This window comes from Terrapene carolina, unplaced genomic scaffold, assembly GCF_002925995.2.
Source record: "Terrapene carolina triunguis isolate 2854851 unplaced genomic scaffold, T_m_triunguis-2.0 Scaffold68, whole genome shotgun sequence".
Taxonomy (NCBI): domain Eukaryota; kingdom Metazoa; phylum Chordata; order Testudines; family Emydidae; genus Terrapene; species Terrapene triunguis.
Genome location: NW_020664419.1, coordinates 80,310,380 through 80,326,296, shown reverse-complemented (window position 1 = coordinate 80,326,296; position 15,917 = coordinate 80,310,380). Strand labels below are relative to the sequence as shown.

The 15,917-nt window shown below is 39.5% G+C and overlaps 1 protein-coding gene across 1 annotated transcript in view; it reads right to left on the bottom strand.

The window, feature by feature from the left end:
- Positions 1 to 15,917, bottom strand: part of ANO4 (anoctamin 4) — a 193,234-nt gene that overhangs the window by 23,770 nt on the left and 153,547 nt on the right. The window contains exons 17-19 of the mRNA XM_026648992.1: positions 7,189 to 7,353; positions 2,284 to 2,320; positions 261 to 372 (exon numbers count right to left, since the gene is read on the bottom strand). Coding sequence (XP_026504777.1) covers positions 261 to 372; positions 2,284 to 2,320; positions 7,189 to 7,353 — 314 coding nt within the window. The remainder of the gene's footprint in view (positions 1 to 260; positions 373 to 2,283; positions 2,321 to 7,188; positions 7,354 to 15,917) is intronic.

Below are 15,917 nucleotides of genomic sequence, written 5' to 3'. Positions count from 1 at the left end.
TGTCTTATCAGCTGAAGACATCAGTTCTCTGCAGTGGAATTTTTAGAACTTAGTATTAAGGAAACGTCTGAGAACTGCATATTCCCTTTCTAACCTTTTTAAAGGAAAATCTAAATTTAACCTTTTTTCCTTTGCTAACTTGGACTTTGCAACTGAGCAAGCATGACCATATGGGCCCATTTTGTTTCATTAATGGCAATATTATTTTCTTCTTTGCTCTCTGTCCCAAGCACAAAGAGTGAGCAGATACTGATTCCTACCTTCCCAAGAAGAATGCTATATAAAAGGTAGAGCTGTTCAGATTGACAAACTGGAAAAGAAACATTTTCAAAGTGAAGCTGTTCTCCCACTCAGACTCAGTCCGAGGCTGCTCTGTGAATAAAGAAAACAGCGTTTGAGAGGTTTAATCAGATTAGCAGTTTTACTACACTGAGGGACTGCAGGCACTTTTTAGAGCTGGCAAAGCTGCCTGCTGGTCTCAATTTATAAGATGACAGTAGAATTTGTATCAAAAAATAATCCACGGCAAGCGGGCTTGTAAAAACTCTTACAAATCTCATCTGATGTTTTATAGCTGGCTATGCAAGATTACAGATGATAAGAAATGGTTTGCCAGTTTGCTAGCGGTAACACGCACATTCAATTTCCTTCATTTGGACAAAAAATAGACAACTCCTGGATTCATCCATGTGCTATAAACTCAGCTTCTCTTCTGTTGTTTTCATTTCTGCAGTCTACTACAGTTAGATAGCAGAATGCACACTAGTATGCAGCATGATATATTCTCAATTTGAAGCGGACTTCACACACAACTGAAACAAATGCTTTCTTCATGGTTATTTTTAATGATTATTTCTATTGCTGTAGCATGCAGGGAACCTCTACAGGCCTCAGGATAGCACTGTACTAGACACTATACAAACAACTAACACAAACACAATCCCTGCTCCAGAGAGCTCACAATCTAGGATTTAGACAAAATGCATTGAAACAGGTGGATAAAGAAGGAAGGAGGGGAGAGCTTTAGCCACAATATCTGGACCCTTGATTCCCATTCTGAGCAGTGCTCAAGACTAGATTTAAAACAGTCAACATTTCTTGTGCTATGTCTACACACCTAGCCCAGTCCTGCAAATGCTTGCCAGTAATGGGCATGGTATTTACTATTCTGAGTAGCCCCATAGACTTCAATAGGAGTACTCACAGTAATACACACTATGGGCTAGATTTTCAGAAGTGTTGAGTGCCCACAACACTAGCAGAAGCTGTGGGTAGGCAACATCTCTGAAAATCAGGCCCTATGGTAAGCATATGCTTAGCTGAGTCCTTAGCATTTAAGATATTTAGGACAGGAATCATGGGCCAGATCTTCAGCAGGTGTAAACTGTCATAGCTCCATGGGCTCCAACTGAGCTCCGACAGGTTACACAAGTTAAGGATTTGGCCCCATGACTTTGTCTGTAAAGCACCATGCACAGTTATGTAATAAAATAATAGTTAATACTGAAAACAGAGATTTCCCTTTTCCTCTCCCAGCTGCAGCATCTCAGATCAGAGCTTCATTTCTATAGTATCTACGAATTAAAGCTCCGATAGGAATCAGGCTGGATGTAGCTGGGCGAGGACGGGGAAGAGAGAGCAATTTTCTTGTTATTAAGCAACCATCAGATTTTAAGGTTGGACTTGAAATTAAATGTCGTATTGATAGATGGATATTTTGAAAAAACTATAAACACAGTTATAAAAGTGGTTAGAAACAGTACAATATTTTAAAAACATGCATTATTTTAATCTAGGCAGCATTTTGCAAATATGACAGGGATACTGATTCAGGGAGAAATCCTGCACCTAGTGAAGTCAATGGCAAAATTCCAGTTGGCTTCAATGGAGCTAGGATTTTACACTCAGTATTAACAACGAGGAGTCCTTGTGGCACCTTGGAGACTAACAAATTTATTTGGGCATAAGCTTTTGTGAGCTAGAACCCACTTCATCGGATGCATGGAGTGGAAAATACAGGAGCAGGTATAAATACATGAAAAGATGTGAGTTGCCTTACCAAGTGTGAGGTCAGTCTGATGAAGTGGGTTCTAGCCCACAAAAGCTTATGCCCAAATAAATTTGTTAGTCTCCAAGGTGCCACAAGGACTCCTCGTTGTTTTTGCTGATACAGACTAACATGGCTCTGAAACCTGACACTCAGTATTTAGAATGAGGCGAGAGCTGAAGTATAAACAAAAATCAATAAAATATTATTTCAGTTTTATATTTATCATCACTTACCTAAATTTGTCAGAAGAAGAGCAACTTTTTCATACAACTGCAACAAATAAGAAACAACTTCTGAAAAATGTGACCAGCTCAGTTTAACATCATTAACCATATAGATCTGTTTTCTAGGATGAATAACGATTATTCCATTTTAAAACTGAGATTCTGATCATCATTGTTTGGTAAAATTTGTTGGCATTGTGATAACAGTAACACTACTTAACTCATATGTGGTGCCTTTCATCCATAGACACACTTTACAAAGGAGGAGAGGTATCATTATCCCCTTGTACAGATGTGGTGCAGAAAGCTTAAATAATTTGTCCAAGGTCTGTTATAAGAACTGGGTCTACAAATTTACCCTTAATTGTCAATTTAACAAATACTGATGGGAAAAGGTTTAAAAGTGAGAGAGACAGACTGAACTTGTCCAAACAAAAAGGTCTACTGGTATCACTCAAGGACTTTGGTAAGATCATACTTGGTAAACAAGAAAAGTGTGGAACCAAAAATCAGTGAACCAAAATTGGTGTGTCAGTTGGTGGACAAAATAATGAGAGGACAAGCTATTCTGCCCATCACTCCCCTTTTGGGATGCTCAAAGAGACTTTTTTTGTGGGGGAGGTAACACTGGGTACTGTGTTGCTGGTTGACTGAAAGACAAAGAGAAGGGGAAGGAGCAAGCTTCACCATCATGGCTGCCACCCCCTCCATCTCCTTGTATCTCAGGACCCAGTGTGACACCAATGGACCTTCTTCTTCCTAATCCTAAGAGATGTCCTGACCTGACCAGGCCAGAGAGAGAGAAGGACCCAGATGACATCACCTCCTCCACAGGCTTTGGCTAAATCCAACACTACCTGAGATGAGAGACTTTGTCAGACACCCACATCCATTCCGCATGCCCTTTCCCTTCTCTAACTTATTTCTTCTTTTCCTACCTGTCTCCTTCTGCCTTCTGTCTGGTAAGGCTCTCCAAGACTATACATTTTGCAACACTGCTGTAAGCCAGTGACCAGAAAGGCATCTAAATGCAATGCCCTAAACAGCCTGATGCTGTCATGAGTTTGCAGATCTTGGAGTGGCTGATAAAACTGTGTGCTGGATCTGTTTTCTTCCAACACTAAGGGTACGTCTACACTTACCTCCGGGTCTGACGGCAGGCAATCGGTGTTCTGGGATCGATTTATCGCGTCTTGTCTAGACGCGATAAATCGATCCCGGAAGTGCTCGCTGTCGACGCCGGTACTCCAGCTCAGCGAGAGGAGTACGCGGCATTGACGGGGGAGCCTGCCTGCAGCGTCTGGACCCGCGGTAAGTTTGGACTAAGGTACTTCGAATTCAGCTACGTTATTAACGTAGCTGAATTTGCGTACCTTAGTCCGAAGTGGGGGGGTAGTGTGGACCAGGCCTGAGGCTGAATGTGAAAGTCAACACCAGAAACAGAGGCTGCATTTTTTAATCTTTGTTGTTCTTCTCTTTCCCCTTGTGTGTGTGTGTGTGTTTGTTCTGTTTTGCCTTCTAGGAAACGGGATCAGACTTTAACAACAGTAACAACAACGGCTCCAGCCATCTCAACTGACTTCTCTTTTTCCCAAAAGGACAGTTACTACCATCTTTAAAACTAGCTAACAGACTGTCAAACAAAGTTTTTTTTTTCTTCTCCCTTTAAAGACTCTACAGCTAAAGGGAACAAGGGATGTTGTTAAAGTGACAGCCTCACTTAACACTTTACATTTCAAATGCTTAAACAACTGTTTTTTTCTTTTTCTGTATCTTTAGTAAAAGGATTTTTAATGGAGCATCAAAGGATGAATATAGGCAAACAACACAGGAATGCAGGGGCAAGATTAGAAAGGCAAAGGCACAAAATGAGCTCAAACTAGCTAAGGGAATAAAGGGGAACAAGAAGACTTTTTATCAATACATTAGAAGCAAGAGGAAGACCAAAGACAGGGTAGGCCCACTGCTTAGTGAAGAGGGAGAAACAGTAACAGGAAACTTGGAAATGGCAGAGATGCTTAATGACTTCTTTGTTTCGGTCTTCACCGAGAAGTCTGAAGGAATGCCTATCCTAGTGAATGCTAATGGGAAGGGGGTAGGTTTAGCAGATAAAATAAAAAAAGAACAAGTTAAAAATCACTTAGAAAAGCTAGATGCCTGCAAGTCACCAGGGCCTGATGAAATGCATCCTAGAATACTCAAGGAGCTAATAGAGGAGGTATCTGAGCCTCTAGCTATTATCTTTGGAAAATCATGGGAGACGGGAGAGATTCCAGAAGACTGGAAAAGGGCAAATATAGTGCCCATCTATAAAAAGGGAAATAAAAACAACCCAGGAAACTACAGACCAGTTAGTTTAACTTCTGTGCCAGGGAAGATAATGGAGCAAGTAATTAAGGAAATCATCTGCAAACACTTGGAAGGTGGTAAGGTGATAGGGAACAGCCAGCATGGATTTGTAAAGAACAAATCATGTCAAACCAATCTGATAGCTTTCTTCGATAGGATAACGAGTCTTGTGGATAAGGGAGAAGCTGTGGATGTGGTATACCTAGACTTTAGTAAGGCATTTGATACGGTCTCGCATGATATTCTTATCGACAAACTAGGCAAATACAATTTAGATGGGGCTACTATAAGGTGGGTGCATAACTGGCTGGATAACGGTACTCAGAGAGTTGTTATTAATGGTTCCCAATCCTGCTGGAAAGGCATAACGAGTGGGGTTCCGCAGGGGTCTGTTTTGGGACCGGCTCTGTTCAATATCTTCATTAACGACTTAGATATTGGTATAGAAAGTACGATTATTAAGTTTGCGGATGATACCAAACTGGGAGGGATTGCAACTGCTTTGGAGGACAGGGTCATAATTCAAAATGATCTGGACAAATTGGAGAAATGGTCTGAGTTAAACAGGATGAAGTTTAACAAAGACAAATGCAAAGTGCTCCACTTAGGAAGAAAAAATCAGTTTCACACATACAGAATGGGAAGAGACTGTCTAGGAAGGAGTACGGCAGAAAGGGATCTAGGGGTTATAGTGGACCACAAGCTAAATATGAGTCAACAGTGTGATGCTGTTGCAAAAAAAGCAAACGTGATTCTGGGATGTATTAACAGGTGTGTTGTGAGCAAGACACGAGAAGTCATCCTTCCGCTCTACTCTGCTCTGGTTAGGCCTCAGCTGGAGTATTGTGTCCAGTTCTGGGCACCGCATTTCAAGAAAGATGTGGAGAAATTGGAAAGGGTCCAGAGAAGAGCAACAAGAATGATTAAAGGTCTTGAGAACATGACCTATGAAGGAAGGCTGAAAGAATTGGGTTTGTTTAGTTTGGAAAAGAGAAGACTGAGAGGGGACATGATAGCAGTTTTCAGGTATCTAAAAGGGTGTCATAAGGAGGAGGGAGAAAACTTGTTCACCTTAGCCTCTGAGGATAGAACAAGAAGCAATGGGCTTAAACTGCAGCAAGGGAGGTCTAGGTTGGACATTAGGAAAAAGTTCCTAACTGTCAGGGTGGTTAAACACTGGAATAAATTGCCTAGGGAGGTTGTGGAATCTCCATCTCTGGAGATATTTAAGAGTAGGTTAGATAAATGTCTATCAGGGATGGTCTAGACAGTATTTGGTCCTGCCATGCGGGCAGGGGACTGGACTCGATGACCTCTCGAGGTCCCTTCCAGTCCTAGAATCTATGAATCTATGAATCTATGAAACCAACAGAACTCTCTCACCTTAGAGGATGGGAAAACTCGCCCTTTACCTACCCAACCCATTGTGATCTACCCCACTGGAACTTTAACCTCCTAGGAACAGATGGCCTAGGAATCCCTTTATCCCAGGCCCAATCAGACTCACAAGCCAGACTCAATCCACCCTCCCAGAATTATCTCTTAGAATGCAGTGATTGGCATGCTTTTAGCATTAGAAGTAACTGATGGAACAATTCACAGCCACTCAATGTCAATCCCTCCCTGTGAAGTTTTCAATGCAGGTAAGTGCTGTCCTGTAGAAAGAGTCTGTATATAACTATCCCTAAGGGGAAAATTCTGCTGTAAATAAGAAAGGAGCAAGTTTGGCCTCTATATTAAAAAAGAACACTAAACTATTTTGTTTAAAAAAGCATATTTAAAGAATTACTTGCAATTTGCAGACAAATAGAAGAAATAGCGTGTAGGACAAATTTGAACCAACTAGCTTGAATATGTCCCTTTAAAATAATATAATTTGTAGACTTTTTCAAACATGTATTGTACTTAAGTGAATTTTGAAGCCAATTACACAAGTATGGTAGGTACTAAGAGTCAAACCCAATAAGCATCTTCAACTCCCATTAAAGTCAGTAGCAACTGAGGGCATTCAGGAGCATGCAGACTGGGGCACATATAGATCAAGTGCCTGTATACACTTTGCTTTAGATCCTACCATGGGCAGTGGGTGGACCCCACCCCCTGTCTGCCAGAGGGCCGATCCCTGAGGAGCCCCCCCCATGGCCGGAGGAGCCCTGTCCTCCCCTCTCCCAATGGCCAGAGGAGCCCTGAGCCACCCCAGCTGTGCCGTGCCTCCCCTCCCAAGACCCCAAGCTGCCCGGCAGGAAAAGCAAAAGCTCTTCCCAAAGAACCTGAGCTTTTTATATGCGCCGTGCAGGTTCCAGGGCAGCTGAGAAGGCGGTACCTGCTACTCAGCTTTCCAGGTTCATCAATAATCTCTCTGGAGTCCAGGGAGATTGCTGATGAACCCGGGAAGCTGAGTAGCAGATACCGCCTCCTCAGCCACCCTGGAACCCCCATGGTGCATAATAATGAGCAAAAACTTCTTCTGGCGGAAGCCCAGCCCATGCAAACCGCCAAAGCCAATAACCCAGCATCCTGGTCTATTATACCCACTGCTTATGGATCCTGGTTATCTCTACTTACCACATTCAGTAGCATGATGATGCAAAAGTTGATGCACACTGCAGTCCCTGTAGTTGCAACCTGAGAGTTATTCCTGATTAAAGCCCACTTAAAGGCAGCAAAAGTGCTGACAGTCACAACACGGTAAATAACAATGCCAAAAACAGCAGCAATCACCACACAGATCTAAAGGGGGGGAGAAAAACAGAAAAGCCTGAAATTCCTCACAATTGGAATTGATTTCTTCCAGAAATTCTCAAGACTATAAAAATAAACCTATCTTAAAAAAACAAGTCCTGAAACATACATCATTTTTTCCTGAGAGGGGTTTCATCTGGATTAATATCTAGTTTCCTCTCAGTTTCCTATAATATAAAATATACTTGATATCTGATTAAAATCATATCTACATTTAATCATTCTCTTGAAAAACACAACTGTTTTCTGTTTTCCAGTGTTAGTAAATGGTGCTTGATTGCTAGCCCTGGAAATCAAAGCTTCACCTCACTTACACTGAGTAAAATTCACCACTCTGGAGAGGGTCAGTACATGGCTTATGGACCACATAAGTCATACTTTGAATATTTAAGTGGTACATAGGCTTTTGTGCTGCCCCTTTGCCTGGGGTGAATTTCACCCTGTGTTAAATACTGCACAGGAAGCAACAGAGTTTCATCACACTACCTTAATAAGCTGCTTCACTGTACTATTTTGGAGGGATTATATTTAAGGATGGTAAATTCAATCTCTTTGATAATTTCATCCCTGGCATCTTTGATGATACTTAGAAAAGGTGTCTGATGTATAAATTTTGCAGTTGAGCTGAGGTCACTAAGTCAGTTGTGACATATCATACAGAACAGTTGGGCATTAAACTGTCATGACCAGCTTGTGTCCCATTTGAGCCAGTCACCTAGAGCTCAAACATTTTGTTATTAGCATGGGTGAATCTGACATCAGGAACCATAACATTCAAAAACCAGTAGGAGAAAACTTCAACCTCTCTGGCCATTCAGTAACAGATTTAAAGGTGGCAATTTTGCAACAGAAAAGCTTCAAAAACAGACTCCAACGAGAAACTGCTGAACTTGAATTGATATGCAAACTAGATACAATCAATTTAGGCTTAAATAGAGACTGGGAATGGCTGAGCCATTGCACACATTGAATCTATTTCCCCATATTAATTATCCTCACAGCTTCTTGTCAAACTGTCTTAAATGGGCTATCTTGATTATCACTACAAAAGTTTTTTTTCTCCTGCTGACAACAGTTCATCTTAATTAATTAGCCTCTTAGAGTTGGTTGGGCAACTCCCACCTTTTCATGTTCTCTGTATGTATATATATATCTCCTCACTATATGTTCCATTCTATGCATCCGATGAAGTGGGCTGTAGCCCACGAAAGCTTATACTCAAATAAATTTGTTAGTCTCTAAGGTGCCACAAGTACTCCTGTTCTTTTTGCGGATACAGACTAACACGACTGCTACTCTGAAACCTGTCATCTTATCCAGTCTACATTATTTTAGCTATGTTACCATGTAATTAAATTTTCTTGAATAGAAACCAGTCAGGTTTGGTGTGTCCACATGTATTACTACAACCTGAATGCATTCTTAAAACCTGACAAAAATGTGATACATCATAGTTAATTAGGAAAAAACAATCAACACCTCTCCCCTACCCTAGAATTTCAAGCTATTTTCACCTTCTTTTATTTACAGAATTGATTTAACAGCGGTTGGCATAATCCATATGTAGAGAAACATGACAAGGAAGTTAAAGTGTGTGTGAACACATAGGACCAGTTCATCTGATCCATTAAAGCTACTCTTTCCACTGTGGAAGCATATAGCAGCCACAAAGTTACTAGTGAGCTAGAGGATGATTCCCTGTGGAGAAGGAGATTCCTAGGTGGTATAGAGTGGCCTTAGAAACTTCTATACCCACCTTTTCTCTTGACCCAGGTGTGGCTATCTCTATGTCCATATGGTCCCTACCTGTTGGAATGGATGGGCAGCCAGAGTAAAACACAGTAGTCCTGAGGCTGCTGTAATTTACGCTAGGCACTAGCTTGAGGCTGGACAGCCCTGGGTTTAGGGGACAGGGATGGACTTTCCAACACCTTCCCTTAGGGGGCTTGGGATTTTGGCTTTAATGTTTAAAGAAGCGTTTGGTCAGTCATAACTATTTAAGAGAAAAAATCATTAGTTTGACAGTAAAACAACTGGGATAAATTATTCTAATGGTAAAAAAGTGATTTAAATTGTCTCCACTCATTTTAAAAATTTGAGCGGAAACTCTTCTATTCTGCTAACTCTAAGCCACAAAGGTTCTGACAGGCATACAAATGTCACAGTTACAAAGGATCATTTCTGGCTTAGGGCTCCCAGTGTTAAATTCAGGATTTGTAAGTTTCTTTCAGGGAAGACTGTAACCACATAACAACAAATATGAAGAAATGTGACTCATGTTCACAGATTCAGAAATTTAACAATACGAGCCATTGTAAAGCTGTTTTGGCTTCTTCAAGAATAACCCTCTAGGGTTGGATCAATCACCAATTGCTCAAGTATGGTAAGGGCTTATACGCTGAATTCCATAATCAGAGTATTAGGAATAGGATTTAAATATCTGATTTTCCCCATTTTATTCACCAACATACTGTTTGTTTGTTTATTTATTTATTTATTTTTTAAAGATAGAAACTAGCAGTCAAGTTTCATGCTACTCCTCATCTTTATACCTTGTCAGTTTCATTATTAGGAGCAATCAGTCTATAAGAATGGCCAGACTAGGTCAGAGGAATGGTTCGTCTAGCCCAGTACTCTGTCTTTGGACAATGGCCAATGCCAGATGCTTCAAAGGGAAGGCACAGAACAAGGCAATTATTGAATGGGCCATTCCCTATCATCCAGTCCCAGTTCTGGCCTTCACAATATCCCCTGGCAAAGAGTTCCATGTGTTGACTGTGCTTTGTGTGAAGAAGTGCTTCACTTTGTTTGTTTTAAACCTGCTGCCTATTAATTTCATCAGGTGAATCCCAGGGTCTTGAGTTATATGAAGTGGTAAATAACACATTCACTTTCTCCACATCATTCATGATTTTAGGGTCTTCTATTACATCCCCTGTTAGTCGTCTCTTTTCCAACCTGAACAGTCCCAGTCTTTTTAATCTCTCCTCATATGGAAACTGTTCCATACCCTTAATCATTTTTGTTGCTCTTCTCCGTACCTTTTCCAATTCTAATATATCTTTTTTGAGACACGATGACCAGAATTGCACACAGTATTCAAGGTGTGGATTTATATTTATCATGGATTTATATAGTGGTATTATGATATTTTCTGTCTTATTATCTATCCCTTTCCTAATGGTTCCTAACATTCGGTTAGCTTTTTGACTGCTGCTGCATATTGATTGGATGTTTTCAGAAAATTATCCACAATGACTCCATGATCTCTTTCTTGAGTGGTAACAACTAAATTAGACACCCCTCATTTTGTATGTATAGTTGGGATTATGTTTTCCAGTATGAACTAGTTTGCATTTATCAGCATTGAATTTCATCTGCCATTTCATTGCCCAATCACCCAAGCTTTGTGAGATCCCTTTGTAACTCTTCACAATCTACTTTGGAATTACTTATCTTGAGTAATTTTGTATCATCTGCAAACTTTGCCATCTCACTGTTTACCTCCTTTTTCAGATCATTTATGAATATGTGGAACAGCACTGGTCCCAATATAGATCCCTGGGGGACCCTGCTATTTACCTCTCTCCATTCTGAAAACTAACCATTTATTCCTTCCCTCTCTCATATCCCATGACTGCTTACTTTGCTTAAGAACCTTTGGTAAGGGACCTTGTCAAAGGTCTTCTGAAAGTCCAAGTACACTATATCCACTGGATCATCCTTGTCCATATGTTTGTTGACCCCTTCAAAGATTTCTAATAGATTGGTGAGGCATGATTTACCTTTACAAAAGCAGTGTTGGCTCTTCAACATATCATGTTCATCTATGTGTCTGATAATGCTGTTCTTTACTATAGTTTCCACCAATTTGCCAGTCATCTGGTACAGAAGCTGATTTAAGTGTTAGATTACATACCAGTTAGTAGTTCTGCAATTTCATATTTGAGTTCCCTCTGAATTCTTGGCTGAATACCATCTGGCCCTGATGACTTGTTACTGTTTATAAATTTGTTCCAAAACCTCCTCTATCGATGCCTCAATCTGGACTGTTCCTCAGATTTGTCACCTAAAAAGAATGGCTCAGGTTTGGGAATCTCCCTCATATCCGTTGCAGTGAAGACTGATGCAAAGAAGTCATATAGCTTCTCTGCAATGGCCTTGTCTTCCTTGAGTGTTCTTTTAGAACCTCAATCATCCAATGATCCCACTGATTGGCAAACTTCCTGATTCTGATGCAAAACTAATAGGGAAATCTAGGTTGGCACAACTAAATGCTACAGAATAGCTGAAAGATTTTCATGTCATCCAATACATATATATGTATATATAAAAATCACCTAAATATTCCCACCTAGCCCCCATTCCTTCCCTCAAATTACCCAGGATATCTCACTAACACTTTACTTTGGAAAACACCATGAAATTATCCATATAGCTATTTTTGAGTCAGCGCAATATTGATATTATTTTATTTCTGGATTTTAAATTGACTGCACAGGCTTACTTTTGATGTTAAGGAGATATCACTCACTGGGAATCTAACCAGACAATATTTTAAGACAAATATAATATTGATCTTCACCAGTAGGTGGAGTGATTGGACAAAACTCTTATTTCAATGCACTAACATTCTAAGGAGCCTGTAGTGTATTTATCATTGACACTACTGTTGGTAACAACAGAATGAATTTGACTTTGCAGGGGTATCTCCAAAACCAAACTATCTTAAGGAATCCAGATATCAAGGTAAGTAGATTGTCAGGGTGGCAGTTGGATTGTGGTTCAACCACTTCTCTTTATGGATGTGAAAGAAGGTCCAAGCAGAATGTGGTGACGTTTGGGTTTACTGAAACATATAGAACTACTTTTATTTTAAGTTTTACAAAACATCTTTTCTCTTATTTTAAGATACTGTTTTTCAAGGATATTTCATTTTTAAAAATCCATGTATTTCTAACCCAGTGGAAACCTGTGCTATTCAAACAATAACAAACAACAACAAAAAGTCAATTTTGAAAATAATTCTTGGCTTGTTTCTAAGATTAACAAGGTGGCGGAAGGGAGGCTAAAATAATACAGTCCAGAATTTGTTTTGCCAAAGCCAAATAGTACTTGAATATCCAGGCTTCCAAGTTCTGACTTAAATCTAAACCTCATGATTTTTCAAGTGATCTCTGACTTTGGCAAAAGAAGTGGCATCATCCCAAATGATAATTTCAAGGACTTTTCACTAAGGTAAAGCATAAGCACTCTGTTTAAAAAAGAGAGAAAGGCAATTTGGAAGATAGATAAATTCAGGCTGGCTTTAGTTCATGAGATATTTGATTAAGTGTTTAGCATTTGAAGTTAGTATTAGCTGAAGTTTAAAAGACCTCTCATAGCTCAAAAAGGTTATATACATACTTCACCCTGTGTACTAACGAATTTGCACTGATTATCAATAGTGAAGAAGGCAGGAAGCAACTGGTGACACAAACCCTAAAAAACATTGGTCATTTTGGATGGGAATTAGTGCAACCTAGCTCAGAAAGGGGGCAGCAAACAGGGTTCTCTCTCTCTGTGTGTGTGTGTGTGTGTGTGTGTGTGTGTGTGTGTGTGTGTGTGTGTGTGTGTGTGTGTATATATATATATATATATATAATTTTTTTTAATGCAAGTGTTGCATTCTGAAAATAAGATCAGTTGCAGGTAGAAAGATCCTGAATTTAAAGATAATATTGTGTCTAATCTATTATGAAAAGGTGGTGACAGCCAGCCTCCACTACCAAGTCTCCTCGGTTAGCCTTTATAACTTTGTATTGGAAAACTGATTTAGCTTAACAATTGACAGATTTATTTTGGAAGCAAAGAAGAATATTTCCTCAAAGTTTTTCTTTAAATCACCCTCTAACTGAGTTTTGAGTTAAAGGTCATTATAAAACTATCCTGATTTGAAACTTTGACTTGTGTAATTTTCTTTTTCTCCCTATAGATTAGCTTTCCTTACTCTTTCAGACTTTCCAGATAATAAAAGCTACTTGAAAACCTATATCAGCAATATCTGAAGAAAATAAGTTGTAATTAAGCAAATTTACTGATAATTTTTACTGTGGATAGCTTTGGGCCCAAACCTGCTAACACTGATATCACTGGGAGTTATGGCCCACTCCTATTTCCATTAACACTAGTGGATGTTTTTGCCACAATCTTCAATGGAAGCAAAACCAGGCACTTCAAAGTATATGAAGTTAAACCGCTGAGGACACTTTTAGTGTGCAGAGAGTGTGTCAACAGGGGAAGTTAATGCAGAATAGCTAATGTGTGCAGTAAATTCACACCCTAGTTTACTGTGCAATAACTTTCCCGTGTAGACAATCCAACTACAATCCAACTACAAACTAATAATGCCTATCTAACTTTATAAAGAGCTTTAAGATCTACATATGTAAAAATACTATGTAAGCGCAAGGCATTTCATTAGCCACCATATTCAAATGGGGTGACTAAGGCACAAACTGATTCGATGATTTAGCTGGGGAGTTTTTATGTCGGAGTGGGCTAGGCACAAGTTCCAAAACCAAAATACTTGGGTTCTAACCTTGGACCTGACACTTAACTTGCTACACTTTCTTTAGCACTTTTCATCAGTGAACATTTGTAAATCTAAGTAAATAAATAAATAATTGATACTTTGGAGAGAGACTCTCGTAACTCCACAATTCAGGAAAACATCTCTAATAAGGAAGGCCCTTACCCACATGCTTAACTTTAAGCATATGCTTAAGTGCTTTCTTAAATAAGGGTCCAAATGTTGACTGTTAAGTCTAATTAACTATGAGAATTTGTTCTGAAATTTTGAACAATTTAAATATCTTTCCAGATTAAAAGACTTTATAATGGTTCACTTTGGGTATTTGCATGAATGTTTATTTATGTTCCTCTATCAGCTCAAAGTAATCCAACTACATCACAAAATTGAAAACATATGTAGAACTCACTTCTTAGCCTGAGGCAGGCTTCCTGTTTTGTCTTGTTTTTTAATCAATTTACATGCAGTGTTTAGCTATCACAGTGATAATCATTTATAAATGCTGAAAGTTTGAGTTTGACATTGGAGCATATTATAAGCAGTTTTCAAGGGTGGGAATCGTAAAAGGTTTAAGACGTCGCCTTTGTTAGAAAAGTAGAGGTGATTTTCTGCTATTGAAGCCGATGGAGAAAATAAAAAGTCAACGTACAATACATTCTACACAGTTCCTGGTTTTGGCGAATATCAGAATACCTAGTGCTTACATAGCACTTTTTCCCACTGAACTTAAAGCACTTTATAAAGTAAGTACCATTATGTCCATTTTGTAGATGGAGAAATTGGCACACAGAGAGATGAAGAGTTCCTCAAGGTCACCAACAGGCCACTCTGCGAGAGCCAGGAACAGTCATAATTTATAGTCAAAGTGCTTTCTATAAATACAGTTGGGCCAATTTGGAGAAATTTGGCTTTGGCTGCATAGGTGCTCGAACTAGCTGGCTTGAAGTAATAGTAACAATCCAAACACGTGGTTTCCGCCTTCAGGACCCCACTATAAAAATTGTTCCAGCACCCCTGTTCGGCTGCTGAATGAACAAAATATTTTGGTGAATCCCAAATCCGACCCATGCGACGGGTACAGGAGCATATGGCCAGGCACAGGAAGATGCTTGTTGCTCTCTGCTTCCCAAATTCCAATCTCAGAGGGTGGGTTTTCCTAGCACCACAATTTCATGATGCCAACACCTTTTTCATGATGCCAACACCTAAAAGGTATTTGTTGAACTCAAAGGTTAGGTTCAGCAAACATGAGTAGACCTGGTTCTGATTTCCACCCTAATCATTCGCCAAGCCCTAATTACATACTTTTTTACTTTGCTATGTAATGAAGTGGTTAGCATGGTATGAGCACGTGGTCTGAACAGGGGGACCAGGGACTCAGCTCTGATACTGACTGATGGTCTTGTACAAATCATTTAACATCCCTGCTTCTGTTTCCTCACCTAAAAAATAGTGACATTGATACTTACTTACCTACATTGAACAGATTAATTAGTACCTGTCATGAACTTTGAAGTTCATAAAGAAGTTAGTTTGTAAAGTCTCATACAAGTGACAAGTATAATTAATAATAATAAAAATGAATAGTTATCCTAGTGAGTACCAATCACATTAAATAATCATCTCAGCAGAACAGGCCTTCCTAATGACATTTTTCAGTAGGCAACCTTAGTAAATTCTTACACAAGCCAATTCCATGGGGAAACCCCCCCCCCCAAAAATGAAAAAACGTGTACTTCAGAAGATAAATTTAAACTAGTTACTGTACAAGAACCAATGGACCTGATTTTCAAGTTGTCACACAGGAAAACTCCCTTTGACTTCAGGGATTTGAACCTCAGTTTTTACTACAACAGAACTCTCACTGAAGTCAGTGGGATGCTGCATGAATAAGGATCAAGCAAAACTTGAGTGAGGACTTTGAGATTTGCCCTGTTTTTACTTATTTATTGTAAGGCAGTAATTAAATCATTGTGAATGA